A 16,873-nucleotide genomic window follows, 5' to 3' on the forward strand; every position below is an offset into this window, starting at 1 on the left:
TCATATACAAATAACAAACTCGGTAAGTCAAGCTAAAAGGGAAACAGTTTATAAAAGAGTAATACGTTGGGATAAAACACCGGCACAACAACTATTTTCAAAATTTAGATAAGGAGTGTTGGAGATGTGGACAGGAAACCGGCACCTATGAACATATTTGGTGGTTCTGCCCACCAATTCAAGTATACTGGCAACAGGTCATTGACTATATAAAACCGGTATTACCCTTACCCTTTATTTTATCACCCTCTCCGATACTGTTGGGTTGGCCAAACTCCCTCTTTAATATTACTAAGCTGAAGCTTTTATGGTTCCTATTAAATGAAGCAAATGCCGTAATACCTACTCTTTGGGTAGATAGAGTTAAGAACACAAGAGTGATGGAAGAATTACATTTGGGAGCAAATAATAAACAAAGATATCTAAAAAATATGGGAACCCTGGATTACTCACTGGAACTCTGGGAAAGGGAAGTAGGTGTGAGTATCTATTAAGGTTTGGAGAATTTATGATGGGATTATAATTACTATCAATTGGGATTAACGCCAACATAAAAAGTTAGATATCATTAATGAAGCACTAGGAGGGAACTTATAAGCACCATAGCTGAACTAGGTTTAAGCATTGTATGAGCTTTCTTTTTTTTTTCATTTTGGTTGGTTCTACAACAGTGATCCTCGATTTATGAACTAGAAATCTTGACTATTGACTTAGTTAAAGAGTAAGAATTAGACTAATCTATCAATATATTAATTTACAGCTTAGAATATTATGTTGAGTTAATCATTTATTTCTTTTTTGGTTAATGAGATTATCATTTATAAGTAAATTGACGAGATGATAAGTGTAATATGTTATGAATGAACCCACAATTTGCATTGTACTCTCAGAAATTGTAAAAATTGTATAAAACAATAGAAAAAAAAAGTATTGTAAATACTGAGCTCAGGTAGTTAACCTTGACGTGTGTTGAGTGAAGGGGCACAAAATAGGCAACGGAAACCATGCTTCAGGTTGTAGATAGGTAAAAACAAAAACATTTGTAATTACTTGGGTAATCGCTCAGACCAGATGGCCCCATGACAACAGTCCCCTAAGCATGTGACGGCCAGGCTGAGTCCATACAGGTACAGTAGGGAATTCATGCCTCCTTTGGTGCCGCAACATTCAGCATCACTGCAGCCACAGGTGTTGTCAGGAACTATCTCCCAGCTTCCACAGGCTTCTCTCTTGTTCACTGGGCTTTTACGTTAACCTTCTTGGTTCTCCACCTAGGCGGGGGGCACTGAACTGGAGCTCTAACTGGAGGTTGTCCCTAAGTTTGCGGGCAGCGTTCCGCAGAAATTCCGCTTCCCAGTTTCTGAGAGGTGCTTCATCATGTGCAATGTTGCGGCCATTTTTGCAAAGGCCGCTTGTGGGCTGCCTTCATAGGAGTCACCCAGGTGCGGTGCCGTGGTAGGTGCTCGCTTGGTGGGGACCTGGATAAGCCCCAGTGGGTCGAAGGGGGGGTGTGGGAGTGTGGGGCTCAGATTGGTGGGGACCTGGATAACCCCCACGGGCCCGGGGGGGGTGTTATTATTCTCAAGAGAAAGAGAGCGCCAGGGGAGCACCAGGCCGCAGCAAGGTGCAGGCGCATTTGCCAGTTAACAAGGATAGCAAGCCTGAAACCCACTTCAAAGATGCCCCAGCAGTGCCAGACAAGGGTACCAACATGGGAATGTGCAACAACAGGGTACTTGCACCCTATAACAAACAATTAATTCAAGGCTGGTCAGTAGCTCATGCTGCCTGCAACCATCCAATATGGCCTCCAAGCCCCACCCTCCTTTTATTTTAGGGAAACAATTTTATGATGCTAGGAAAAAAAAACAGGGTTATACAAATACAGCTTCAAATTGTTACAGAGATTGAAACCATTATATTTCATTTACTCCAAGGAGCTGTAATAAAAATTAAACTTTGCTTTTCAATAAAATGTGATTTGTTAGGAATCCAAAGTGAATTGTAAATGTTAGGTCAAAAATTGAATTGAAAACAGCTGGCAAGGAGAATGTTTCCTATTTTGTCTTAAGTTTGAAATCCAATTCTTTTTGTTGTTTCATGGCATTGTAGTCATTTGACAACTATATTGCAAAGTTTAGAACAAAGGATTTTAACTCCACTTTTTCCATCTCTGTTTTGACCCACAGTTTGCCATTCAGTATGAATTCACATGTTTAGTGAATATACCAGCTAGTCCTTGGTTAACCATGGTGAAATCACTGTAATATTTATTATGCTTTTTATTTTTACCTGCCTATTGCTCCACCATTCAGTTTATCTTGGCTGACAAGTTTGGATAAAGAAGTGAAAGAGCTTGCTTTTTATCCTAAAGTGTTTCCGTTTGGAAGAAACGAGTATGAAATTTGTTTTTGAAAAATATATATATATTTTTTAAGTTAAGAATCCTGCGAATTTGATAGGATGGATTGAAAACAAAAGTTGTATTCACTGGCAGTCTGAGGAAAATGAAAATCTTGCTTCGTAATCTGCTTATTCAGAACGGGAAGAATTCAGGCTCTTAACAGAGTCCCTTGTTACATGAATGGCTGCCAGTGCTTGAAACCTCCCTTGCTGCTAAAAAGGCTTAACCCCTTTTTAGCGATCCAAGGAGTTTTGTCACGCACATTAAGCTTTGAATAGTCTGTGTGTGTGTTCCTAAATGTGGTTTTCACACTTCCATCAAGTCCTCGTCACCCACTTGTTTGTCAAGTCATTCAGAAATATTACATTTCAGAGTGGTGTCAGTATGAAGCCACATTCCCAGGAACTCTAGAATGGCCGTTGTTTCAGATAGTCAGTGCTTAAGACTGCATATATTTTGTGTAAATCTTTTGTGTAAATCTTTTAAGTGAGCCTTTAAACTGATTTAATTACCACAGCTGATCGATCGCACTCAGCTGTGGTAATTTTACAAATGCCTCCAGGCATTTAGTGTGCAACCCAGTACCAGGGTGACCCATCCCCCCCGGGTCTGAAAAGTGTCAAGTGAGGTCTCCCTGCATGCCCCTTTGCCCAGTGATCAGTGCTGAGCTTTGCCAGCTGCCCCAACACCTACCACAGTTACTGGAGCTGCAGCGTGAGTGATGGCCTTTCCTCTCATGTTGCAATCACACAATACAAAGTGCTCACAGCCCTCTGCACTGACATCAACAGAGGGAATCCTGCAAAGGGAGATTAGGGGTGAGATTAGATTAGGAGCAGGATTAGGACTTGGATTATGGTAGGTTTAGTCAATGGATTTAGAGTTTGGTTAGGGGGAAACGTTATCTCGATACAGTAGAAGAATACAACTACATGGTGTGTTTTATAGTAATGGAACACGCATGGTCTGTGAATTTAATGAAAATAGAATTTGTGTGAAATAAACACAAACATTTAATATTTTGAGATTTGCGATAAAATGAAAAGTGTCAAAATGCTCTTAGGTAAATAGCTTGGAGGATGTACTTTCTATAAATATATATTTTAGTGTAGCGGTTTTAAATAATTATAACTAATATAAACGTTGGAAACTCAGCATGCCAAATATTGCAAAGATTTTTATCTTTAAAATTGGAACCCTAGACACATTTGTCAATCAGGACTAATTAGTGAATCTGTTTTGATTTAGTTTTCTTTAGTTGCACTTGTGTATATTTTTAATATTATTCATTCATATTTTATTTTGTTATGTATCCATATAGGGTATTAAAAGAAAGTCATATTTCGACTTTAATTCATTAAGTATTAATATGTATGGGTGCACTTAAACAGAAAGTGAAAATTTGTGATAACATGAACGCAAAAGTACCAAAAAACTGCAACTCAAAGAACCTTGGTCCCTAAGGGGTTAATAATAGACACCTCTAGTGGCCACCAGAGGTGCTTCCTTGTTACATGCTACAATTTTCGATGCTCTTCACGTTTTGTGTTATCACACACACCACATGACAACACCACATGGGGCTAACACCACTCATAGAGAAGCATTGGATAATAACGCGCAGATCACATCGGTGTAGTTTGGGGGTCCTTATAATGCAGGATTGGACATACATGTCCGGGTTGGCTCCAGATTAATAGACGTTTCACTCCTGAGTGGCTCCTGCCGTCATTCTACTACAGGAAGCTGAAATGGCTGCTTCTCAGGACTATAACTCTCAGTAAAAATACATACAAAAAAAACAACAACTTTAAACTAGCTTTTAAGGCTCATCAGTTATTTTTTTTTTTCTGCAAACTGTTACTTTTCATTGCATTGTTGATGTCTTACACAAACACCCCATGGACTTTTTTAATTTCATACTTTAATGCTTCAGTTTAAAATGCTGCATGTGGGGGGGGCGTGGCTTGGACGTCGACCAGGATGGAGGCTTAAGCTGCGAGCTCCGCTCCACCGGTCCTTGCAAAGCCCTAATAATCTGCAAATATAAGCCCTAATGGGACGGAACCGAAGAGGTGAACCTGCCGGGACCCCCAGGGGATCCCAAACGCACCAGTCGCTGGGTCCGATGGACGAATTTCTGCAAACACCAGCAGACATACGCGGCGAGGCCGGAGGCCCCAAAATGGTGCCCACTCCCCCCGCATCCGTAGCTCCCTCTACCTCCACATTAGATGGCATAGGGGAAGAAATCCGCACTATAGCGGCCTCCATGGCCGCGAAGGCAGACCTCTTGGTACTCACCACCACTATCCAGGATGCCCTACGGGCTCAAATGTCAGCACAGGGTAACCGTGTTAAAGAGCTAGAACGCTCCCATGAGGCCCAAACTGCCAGATTGGCATTGACAGACACGGCCGTAGCTAAACAGGGTGACCTGCACCTGCAACTTAGGAGAACGGTCGAAGACCTTGACAACCGCGTGCGCCGCTGCAACATCCGAGTACGCGGTATGCCGGAAACAGAGGGCGAAGAAGATGCACCAGAACGGATGGGTATCGATCCGCTGGCCGGACGAGGTCCCCAGGTTCCTGGAGGAACTGGGATTACCACCCGTACCAGTACCGGATTGGGTCCTGGGACTATTAGATGCTGGTCAGAGACCACAGCCTGCGCCCCGTCGACGCAGGGGAAGGTCACCACCGGGACCACCTCATCGCCGCCGTGATGCACGAGGTGGCCAGGAATAGCAACCGCCACTCCGATACCGCTGAACCACCAGGCAGGTACTGCCCTACCTGCCCTTGGGAGACCCCTTGACCTTAGCGCTGTATCACTACTTTTATTGCACGGCTGAGACGTTTACACCAGCCTTGCTATCCACACTAACCTGGACAGGGATGGGTGACGTATACATGGATCTTGGGGAAACTACAAGGGAACCTACAGCACCATTTCCGCACTACCAGGTCCGCATGAAGGACCGACGCACCCGAACTGAGAGCATACATGGCAAGGGGGCTACTTGGACCGGCTTCCCTCCCATGCAGAGCTAACAGTGACACTTACATGTCTCTCCTTACTTTTCGAGCTCCTAACCCTCCCTCCGGAAAAGTGGTCTGGGGTTCACAGACGGGACCTTTGGGGTGGTGGGGAATAAAGGGGAGCTATGGAAATATTTTGTCCCTATGATGGCACGATCACGGCTGATTTCTTATGTCTACATGCGCAACAAAGCCGTGGTATCGAACATCTCCAACATCGTATGCGTGACCCGAACTGTACATCGCCATAGGAAACTGGGTCCAGAGACTATCCTCACCTTGATAAGTATCTTCCCTTGGCGTTATGTTTAGCAATTGTTCTTTTATTTTTATTCTTGCTGATACACCTGTTGTGTTATATAAGTGGAAAGAATACGCCAAGGGGTGAGATAGGAACAAGGGTTGCAACCTAGAGGCTAACAAGGTCAGAAAAGAGAAGTGAGGGAAGTTTGGAGAGGTAATTGCACCAATATGGACGGAGGGAACCATGACAGGGGGTGAGGAGGGGGAGAGAGCAGGGGGGGAGGGAGAGGGGGGTGAAGGGGAAGGGGGAGAAAAAAAACAAAAAAAAAACATAAGAACCAAGCAGGGATGCTAACATAGGGACATCAGGAAGTTACCTGATGTCCCAAGAGACCCACAGAGACAATATATATGACTCACCCATGCCCGGATCCAGGTATAGCGCATAGATTGAGGGACAGGGATATGACGGCTGAACTTAATCGTTAGACCCAACCCGATTGCCCACACAGACATGGGTTTGTACTTTTTCACGGCACAACCCGAAAGGTGGGTTGGGGGTACAACTACTGCTTGGGGTCTACTCCAGGGCAGGCGGTGGGGAAGGTTCGCTGGCGGGAGACGCTCGAGGGGGTGGCGGATATCTATTACTGCTGGTTGTTACCAATAATGTTATGTTTACAGTCTGTTATAATAATGTTTAACCTCATGCATGTTTGTTCCTCCCACGACTAAACACACTTGGGCTAGGAACTGGTTGGAGCGGGACAGACCGACACCTGAGTTATTCACGACAGGTAGGTCATACCAATCCTGGTTTGGACCCTGACCACAGCTCTATACTTTCACTTGCGCAAGACTCTCAGCTGGTTATGGGGGTGACACCTGGCCACTCCTGCTGTGACGCAAGTGAACCTCCTTTTTCTGGAGACTCCGGGGTGATAATCTCCTTTCACCCCGCTGGGGACGATCCCCAGAGGAGGGGCCCGCCCGGCCCACCCTTATTTTATCTACCGTAATCGACATAACTACAGTATCGACTCCATACACATACCTTATCTACGTACACATTCACGCGTTCACTCACACATACACCACCCCTTACGGCTGCTGTACACTTTCCGGCTTGACACAGATATCGAGGGGCGACGCCCCCACGGTAGTCCGAACGTAGTCAGGAGCCTCACGGGACACTCAGTTACCTAACCATACCTAGAACAGAGCGGGACGCATGGGATATTATACCTCCATAGTAGCGCGTACAACCCCACTGGTTTGCACCGTCGGCCCGGCTCATCGCTCCGCCCGGACGCATCCCCTGCGGATAAGCGCGCAGGGCCACGGGAGGAACTATGGCATACAGCCACGCTCCCCTGTCCGTCATGACCCTCAACTGCAGAGGCTTGAATATACCGGAACGTCGCTCTCACCTACTGAGAGTCCTGCGACAGAAACACATATCGATAGCGATGCTACAAGAGACCCACTTCAGGGAAGACGCGGCCCCCAAACTCCGAAGTACTCACTACCCAGTAAGCTACTGTAACAACCACCAGACAGCCCGTCGAGCGGGAGTCGCACTCCTGCTTGCCGCAGACTTAGGCTTCCAGGAACTGGATAGATTGGCTGACGACCAGGGACGTTTCCTCTTCCTAAAAGGAGTAATAGCCAACAGGGTGTACACTCTTGCGACCATATATGTTCCCAACTCGAAACAAGCACAATTTCTACGAGGGACGCTGAACAAACAGCACGGATTCTCGGAGGGAGCACTGATCATGGGGGAGACTTCAACGCCCCTTTAGATCCTCTTATGGACTCGTCCACTGGCCACAGCTGCCTCTCGCAATCTCGCATTAGGTCCATCCGCAAATCGCTGGGGGAGATGGCGTTAGTTGACTGCTGGAGGACGATTCATCCCTCAGGCAGGGATTAAACACATTACTCGGTAATACACAATCGCTACTCCCGAATAGACTACGTACTCCTCAAGCAAGATGGACTCTATAGCTTCTATAGATCCGGCCACGTGGTCGGACCACGGCTCTGTCCAGGTTGAACTGGAATCCCCGTTGTTTAAACCGGCAACTTGGACATGGCGCCTGAACGAATCCCTGCTCCAGGACAATGGGGTGAGAGGGGAGATCTCACAAGCACTGGAAAACTACTTTGAAAACGGAACGGAAGAGATGTCTCCGGTGTCCGTGTGGGAAGCACACAAGAGTGTAATACGCGGCACACTTATCGGTATATCAACCCGCGCGATAACAGACGTATACAACTCCATTAAACGCCTCGAAACCCAACACAAACGTTCTCAACTAGCCGAGACCTATGGTGAACTGATGGAAGCCAGGCGGACTTTGAAGACCCTCCTCACACAACGATTCCATCGCTCGCTCCAAAGATCCAAAAAAAATGTTTACACCCATGCGAACAAAGGAGGGAAGTTCCTCGCCCGCCTCTTGAAGAGAGATACACCATGCACACAAGTAAGAAAACTACGCCTATCATCGGGCAGAATATCTCCATACCCAGAAGAAATAGCAGGAGAATTTCGGGAATACTACAATTCCATCTATAACCTTCGCCCACCAGAGAACCCAGCGCAAAGACGAGATTCCTCATTACATATATGGACATACCTACAAGATAATGTATGGAAACGGGTGAACCCTGAAGCAGCATCTATGCTTGATGAACCGATCGACGCGGAGGACCTGCCCGCGACATTAAAGGACACGAAAACAGGACGAGCTCCGGGACTGGATGGGTTTTCCACGGGGTACTACAAACATTTCGCTGCGATACTAATACCATGGCTAACAAAGGCTGTCAACAAAATTACAGAGGGAGGGCACTTCGGCATGGAATCCCTGACGGCAACTATAACAGTCCTGCTCAAACCTGGAAAGGACCCGGAAAAATGCGGCAGCTACCGCCCGATATCTCTGCTGAATGTGGACACAAAGCTCCTGATAAAAGTGCTGGCGACTAGACTTCAACAGATACTACCGAGCCTTGTTCACGTGGACCATACGGGATTTAGTAGCACGAGACCGTACGTTACGCCTATTCTCTATACAACATCATGCACGGAAATACCGGAAACACCTCCTACTATTGTCCACAGATGCAGAGAAGGCATTCGACTGGGTCAATTGGAAGTACATGTTCCAAACACTCCGGTTTATGGGCATGGGGCAGAGAACCATGGCGTGGATCACTGCCCTATACAGTACACCTAGAGCGGCTTTACGCGTTAATGGAGCATTGACTACAAGCTTTGGAATCATGAAATGGAAATTTGAAATGGAACCAGACAGGGATGCCCCCTGTCGCCTCGTCGCCTCTCCTGTTTGCACTCTCTTTGGAGCCGCTCCTACAGGCAATCCGAGACCGTTGAGACATTCATGGCTACACGTGGCAGGACACGGAACATAAGGTGGCCGCATACGCGGACGACCTTCTGTTCTTTGTTTCCCAGCCTCGGATCACATTGCCTTGCATACTTTCAGAGATGGACAAGTTCGGCCGAATCTCGGGTTTTAAGCTCAACCTAGCGAAATGTGAAGCACTGAACATCACTACACCCACGGCAGACTACGGATCCCTCGGCCCACTCTTTCCATTCCGTTGGTGTACAGGAGCAATGAAATATCTCGGCATCTGGATCACCACGAATCCCCAACAAATATACCGGCGCAACTTCACGACACTACTGCAAAGCATCGAATCCGATCTGAAAAGATGGTCCTACCCACATATCACCTGGCACGGCCGAATAGCGGTTCTTAAAATGAACGTACTCCCAAGGGCTCTCTACCTATTTCAGACTATACCGGTAGCTCTACCGGCAATATTCTTCTCGACCCTGAAATCAGCGGTCATCAATTGTGTATGGAGGGGGGAAAGATACAGGATACGTCATGAAATACTATGCATGCCCAGACATAGGGGGGGCTTAGCTTTGCCCGATTTAAAAAAAATATCACCAGGCAACAACGCTGCAACGAATTATGGAGTGGCACGAGCTGGAAACGACCAAACAATGGGTGATCCTGGATCGGGAGGGGGATGCTGCTAAACTAAAGGAGGCAGTATGGAAAAGATGAGCAACAAGAGGCAACAGACGACGAGACGAAGACACGGTAACACAAACACTTCTCACATGGGAAAATCTCAGGGAAACACCACAAGTCTCTCCGACCCCCTGCCCATTGCTACCGATCGCACACAACCCCAACATAAGAGGCGGCCTGGACATTCCTAGGTGAAGCAGACTACATCCCAATACATAAAGATACCCAGGACGGCACCCAGAAGATTCTGGACGCACTATTGGAGTCACGCCCACGGTCGCACATGGCGGTTTTTCGATACATGCAACTGAAACATTAGTATAACTCACTCCCACACAGGGAAAAACTACAAAGAGACCTAACATGGTTCGAAGACCTCTGCTCCCGTGGCACATCATTAGGAAAAGCTATCTCGAATCTCTACCAATACTTACTGACCAGTCCCGCCTCAGAAAACAACACCTTCCAATGACATTGGGAAGGGGCCAGGGGCGGGCTGGGAAGGGGGGCAGGGAGGCAATTGCCCCCCAGGCCACCCTAAACCCAGGGCCGCCCACATCCAGCAAAAAAAGGAAAAATCTGAATCCCCTGCCTCTGGCTGAGGACTCAGATTTTTCAACTTACCTCACTCTTCCTGCAGCCTGCAGTCAGTGGAGTCGGCCGGCCACTCCTGATGATGTCAGTAGGAGGGGGCGTGACTTCCACTTCTCTTCTAACAGGACCGCTGGGGAGTCTGGTAGAAGAGCAGGGGAAGTCACGGCCCCTCCCCCTGACATCATCAGGAGAGGACGACTTCACTGGCTGCTGCTACTGTTGGCTGCTCTCCACCCCTCCCTGGCCTAAGGTAAGACTCAGGGAGGGGGGGGGGAAATACACTTTAGTGTTTTTTTTATTCCCCTACTCAGCCCCTGCCCCCTCAGCCCCTGTCCCCTCCTCGGCCCCTGTCCCCTCCTCAGCCCCTGTCCCCTCCTCAGCCCCTGTCCCCTCCTCAGCCCCTGTCCCCATCTCAGCCCCTGTCCCCATCTCAGCCCCTGTCCCCTTGGTCAGCCCCTGTCCCCTTAGTCAGCCCCTGCCCCCCTCCTCAGCCCCTGCCCCCCCTCCTCAGCCCCTGCCCCCCCTCCTCAGCCCCTGCCCCCCCTCCTCAGCCCCTGCCCCCCCTCCTCAGCCCCTGCCCCCCCTCCTCAGCCCCTGCCCCCCCTCCTCAGCCCCTGCCCCCCTCCTCAGCCCCTGTACCCCCTCCTCAGCCCATGTCCCCTCCTCAGCCCCTGTCCCCTCCTCAGCCCCTGTCCCCTCCTTAGCCCCTGTCCCCATCTCAGCCCCTGTCCCCGCCTCAGCCTTAGTCAGCCCCTGTCCCCACCTCAGCCCCTGTCCACACCTCAGCCCCTGTCCACACCTCCCCTTTGTCAGCTCCTACCTCAGCCCCTGTCCCCTACCTCAGCCCCTGTCCCCTACCTCAGCCCCTGTCTCCCCTCCTCAGCCCCTGTCTCCCCTCCTCAGCCCCTGTCTCCCCTCCTCAGCCCCTGTCCCCTTGGTCAGCCCCTGTCCCACCCTTTCCCTGCTCCTTTCCCCCCTCTCAGCTCCTGCCCCCTTCCTCAGCCCCATGCCCCCACCACAGCTCCTCTCCACCAATTGGAACACATATTACCCACACCACAGCCCCTTTCCCAAATTGTAGCCATTAACTTGCTTCAGCCCCTATCCCCCCGTACATTTCCTAAACCCCCAATTACAGCTTATACCCTCCAATACCACCCCCTGTCCCCCACTACAGCCCTGTCCCCTTACTCAGCCCCTGTCCACTGGTTTTAAAAGTGTAAAGTTTGGGTGTGTGTGTATGAGTATGTCTGTGTGTGTCAGTATGTCTGTGTCAGTCAGTATGTCAGTATGTCTGTGTGTGTGTGCGTCAGTATGTCTGTGTGTGCGTTAGTATGTCAGTATGTCTGTGTGTGTGTGTGTGCGTCAGTATGTCTGTGTGTGCGTTAGTATGTCAGTATGTCTGTGTGTGTGTGCATCAGTATGTCTGTGTGTGTGCATCAGTATGTCTGTTTATGTGTGTGTCAGTATGTCTGTCTATGTGTGTGCAAGTATGTCTCTGTGTGTGTGCCAGTTTGTCTGTGTGTGTGTCAGCCAGTATGCCTGTGTGTGTGTGTCAGTATGTCTGTCTGTCTGAGTCAGTATGCCTGTAACAATGTGTCTTTCTGTGTGTGTCTGTGTGCCTGTCAGTGAGTGTGTGCGTGTGCCTGTCAGTGAGTGTGTGTTTTTTAGTGTATGCCAAATCAGCAAGTGTGTGTGCCTGTCATTGATTGTCTGTTTAGGTGACTGCTCCCCCCCCTCCCCCCCACACTTTCAATCACACGGGAAAGGTGTTTTTACTCTCCTCTTGGTGCAATGGGCCACTTGACTGGATTTGCCCCCCAGGCCTAAGGCTGCCAGCCCTCCCCTGGAAGGGGCCATGGATAAAACATTCACGTCGGCACAATGGGACAAGGCCTTGATATGGCAACATAAAAGCTCCTCCAGCTCCCACTAGCAAGAGGTGAACTATAAACTACTCTCCATGTGATACAGAACACCAGTACTACTACACAAGTTTTTTCCCACTACGCCACCAACGTGTTGGAGATGCCAGGAAGACAGGGGGACTATGCTACACATCTGGTGGGAATACAAACACATTGTCCCATACTGGGACCGAATCAAATCTGACATTCAAATAATCTTGGGAGATGATCTTCGATGGACAGAAGAACTAGCCTTATTACACATCTCCGCACGACCGTTGTTCACATACAAAAAAATCAATCGTGCGTCACTTATTAAACGCGGCCAAATCGCTCATACCGGTGTACTGGATCCATCGAGTCGAGGACATCAGGGCAGCTGAAGCACTGCAGGCGGAAGTGGCGGGCAGGGGAGCAAAATGCGCTGAAGCCTGGGCCCCGTGGTTTACCTTCCGCACGAGGCCATGGGGGGGGGTAGATGGGAGATCCGGGTCGGGAGACGATGCGAATGGCAGCCCCAAGACACCACAACCCATACACACTCCACAACACTTTACCCCTTCCCGAGGAAACCGGGAATCCGCGCCCTCACTGACTCAGGCAACGCGCCTAGCAGTTACCCTCACCATCGTCCCTGTCGTATCGCATCATGGCAACATAATATCTAGCCAGAGAAACAGAATGGACACTAGCTAACCCACCCAAGCCAAAAAGGAACCCGCACACTAGTGGAGGGTGCAAGCCTGACGTGTTCACCCAAACAAGTAAACCTCAGTAGAGGTGTCACGACGAGCAAAACTGGCTGCAATACAGACGGGGATACCGTTCGCTGTAGATCGGACCATAGGGGGGGGACACTGACTGCGCTATAGCTTGGGCACTTACGGATCATACCCCATTGTTATCCTCACCCCTACATTAAATACTTTGTGTCATGCTGACACCGTATCATTACACATACACTGCCCCCTGTTGGGCCACCACCCAACACAACACATCACAATCTCACACTCATCGACGAATATTGTAGATACCTACCGCTTACAGAACCACATCCTTAGGGTATCTATGGACGCTACCATGTCCACATCGCTCAAGCTCTAATCAGAAACATCCAGCTCCATGAAGTATCAACACAACAACACAATGAAACTCCCAATATGGGACGTAAATATAACTGTACAATGTTATCTGTTATAAAATGGCTCTGAAAGTGCACTTGGCTCTGTATCTAACCATATTGTCTTTGTATAATGCTCCTTTATTGTAATCTTGCATTATGTGGTTGGAAAGGGCCTGCGAGCTTTAAACTCGCTGTATTCACTTGATATAAAGAAAAATGATTATCAAAAAAAAATGCTGCATGTGCAGTTGGAAATTCTAGAAGAAATGTGGAAACTTGATTTCTCTAAATTATTATTTTTAATTGACTTCTCCTACTTGAGATATGTAGGTGATTCACAACAGTTCTGTTGTGTTCGGCTCACGCAACTTATTTTAGCACTTTTTTTACTACTAAATTAAAACACTCTCTCTCTCTCTCATAAGTAAGTGAACTCTCATAATCTTGTCTTTTAACATGTACTGTCACCCCTATAAGAAGGTATTTCATTTTTATAAATTTACAACGCAACTTAAGTGCAATTTAAATACTTGTGAAACAAATTTAACCCTTAAATGATCAGCAACATACCCCTCTAGCACGCAAAGGGTTCATTGCAGCTGTCCAAGTATCCTAGGAACAAAATGAATTGCCTGTATTTAGCTTACTAAATAAGAGACATTTGGAAAGAAGGGAGTGGGTGGATTCATAAGCACACGCCAAGGAAACTCGTTCTTCACTTGTGAGGGGTATGGCATTTTTTATTTTGTCGATTTAGCGTCTGAATTGTGCAAGAGTTGTAAAAGCCAAAAAGCATTTATCCAGATGTGACTCACCACTTGGCTGCACCCAATTAACACTTCCCCCATTAAATTCATTTTTTTCCCCTAAGCATTTCAATTACAGCCAATCCTATCTAAGGTAATGAGAAATAATCAAACCCATATTATGAGCAGTATAATGGGAATTGGTGTGCCATGTCTAATTACATGTATAATACAGAATGATTTTCCTTTTGAGGACATTGTTACATCATTTATATCAATTTAACGTCATGTTCTTGCAGCCTAGCTCGCTCAAACTCAGTACTCATTTTTCAGAAGTGTTGCTAAATGCAATGAATGTGAAATATACTATATACAGGATGGAGCAAAATTCAGAGTAGGGATGGGGAGTCAATAAGTTTTTTTTTTTTTTGCTTTTTTTAATTAATGAACCAATTTCAATGATATTACATACAGTGAATGCTTAACATTTGGAGATTTGTTTGACTAGGTACGGAAGATGACATATTTTAAATGAGCTCCATTTGCCACCTCGGAAAGTCGCGCTCTTTGATTGCATTGTTCATAACTTTAGCACTTTAACTTGGTGAAAAGCTTTACGTGTGAAGAGTGTCCTTTTAAAAGAAATTTACACTTTTAAAAATGAACCTGGTCACACCCCCCTTTCAAGCAGACAACCAGTCATTACTTCCTGGTTGGATAGCTCCGTGGAGCTAAACTCAAGAGGCAGCAATTGCTCAGAGCACCTGCCTTGCAAAGACTTCTCATTGAGCTGCATTGGGAAGCCTGTGATTGAACAGCCACAGAAAGTCTGGGTGGGATTAGAAGGGGAGGGCTTGCAAAGGCTGCAGGCAAAAGAACTGCAGGTTTTGCAATCTGTTTTTAGATATACCCCAATTAAAAAAATCATAATAAAATGCATGCATGATTTCATTTTGTGTAAATCTACTAAACAATGAATTTTATTTCTTTTTTGTTTGGAACAGTGGAATGTCCCTTTAATGTTTTGAGGTTCTAGCACTCAAATTTGTACCCAGATATACTCCTTGAGCTGCTCTAGTGTTCACATGCACCCGCTCCTTCGGATATCCCCATAGGAAGTAATTGTGAGCTTTTTAAATTATCCGCTTGCCGAACAGTGGTCCTTAGTGGCCCTGGCTGTATGGACAGTTGAATCCTGTTGAATGCATATTTCAACACGATTTTCCACGATAGGATGTAAACAATTTTCTCATCTCATCACCAATAAAATTCCACTATTTTTATTCTTTGTTCCTTCGTGAAATTATCATTACTTTGATGAATCGCCCAAGACTCCATTATAATATGTACCTGCAACAAAATGTTTTAACTACTAGCAAATAAGTTATTTACCTGTCAAATCCTACTCTGCATTGTGGCCCACCCTGTATTATATGAATTATATATTTGATATGCCTTACTGTTACAAAGTCTCCTTAGTCCTCTTTGCAATTTCAAGCCAATGATATAAAATATTTAGGAGAGCACATAGAAGCTAGTAGACACAAACTTAATAACTCTTATTGCATATTCTCATTAAAAAAAAGTACACCGCTGACCGAAGTTTCACTGCTCACACTGGGACTAATCTGTATTACTTTAAAAGATCTTTGTATCTATAGACATATATTTATATTTATTTGTATTGATAACTTGATAACAGAATTCAGATTCAATGCAAATTCAAGAAAAAAAATCCCCCAAGTCAACTGTCCACTGCTTAGTTTTTCCACTGTTTTTTATTTATGTGTTTAAAGCTGTTAAGATGGTGCATCCCTTGCCAATTCTGACAGAATGTTTGCAATATGCACATTGACCCAGATGGGTCTGTGTCCTACTTTGCATTTTGTGTGGATTAAAATGCCATTCAATGAGGTCTATTCACTATACTCCAAATTTTAGCAAGTTAGGAGCCAAATGAGTACAAATCTGTTATATTTGCTTACATATTGCCAATCAATTTTTAGATTGCTACAATTCGTAGTTTAGTGCATAACCCTGAGAAGCACATTTCTGTGAGTATATATCATTTTATTGGCTTACAGTTTTTGTATTTAACTTTCCGTGTGTGCCTTCAATGCATATATATATATATATATATATATATATTTGTATTCAGATCTATGCACAATCAATTTCCATATCATAGTATCTGTTTTTTCTTTATTTTTCTGTTTAAATAAACCTTCAGTTGCTAACACATGTTTTCTAACAGCAGGAGGGGACTGTATGCTGGAAAGCGGCTGAACATATTTCCTGTTATTGAGGAGGCTGAACAGCCAACTGGAACAGGTCGGTTTAGATGGATGCTCTGTGTTCCCAAGGTGTCAGGTGTTGGGCTGTAATTCTGTTACCTTCTTTTTTTTTTTTTGCATGGTGGCAATGTACTTTGCAATACTAGAAAGTATTTGCAGATAGTGACTACAATACACACAGGTGACCTGCTGTGGGTTACAGATCCTTTTAAGATCAGAACAGGCATGTTGAAATGCAGCACTCCAGTTGTGGCATCTCCAAGAAGCCTTTGCTTACTAAATATCACTGAACCCTTATTGTACAATGATGCGCAACCTTAAAATGATATTCCTCTTTAGTTTTAATAGATATGCTTTGATTAAAGTTAGTTTTTTCCAAACTTGAGAAGTGTGCAATAAGGACATATCTTTGCAGATTGTCTCACCAAAGCAACAG

At 46.0% G+C, this 16,873-nt stretch overlaps 2 protein-coding genes across 3 annotated transcripts in view; one reads left to right on the forward strand and one right to left on the reverse strand.

Annotated features, from left to right (window-relative positions):
* Positions 1–16,873, reverse strand: part of LOC134570919 (mitochondrial ornithine transporter 1-like) — a 184,756-nt gene that overhangs the window by 158,708 nt on the left and 9,175 nt on the right. The window lies entirely within an intron of this gene.
* The window catches only part of MRPS31 (mitochondrial ribosomal protein S31), an 86,088-nt gene that overhangs the window by 29,347 nt on the left and 39,868 nt on the right, over positions 1–16,873 (forward strand). Inside the window, exon 5 of one of the 2 annotated variants that reach the window (XM_063428910.1) lies at positions 16,398–16,474. In XM_063428910.1, coding sequence (XP_063284980.1) covers positions 16,398–16,474 — 77 coding nt within the window. The remainder of the gene's footprint in view (positions 1–16,397; positions 16,475–16,873) is intronic. The other variant, XM_063428920.1, reaches the window with a different exon arrangement.

Source organism: Pelobates fuscus, chromosome 1 (assembly GCF_036172605.1).
Source record: "Pelobates fuscus isolate aPelFus1 chromosome 1, aPelFus1.pri, whole genome shotgun sequence".
NCBI classification, from domain to species: Eukaryota; Metazoa; Chordata; class Amphibia; order Anura; family Pelobatidae; genus Pelobates; species Pelobates fuscus.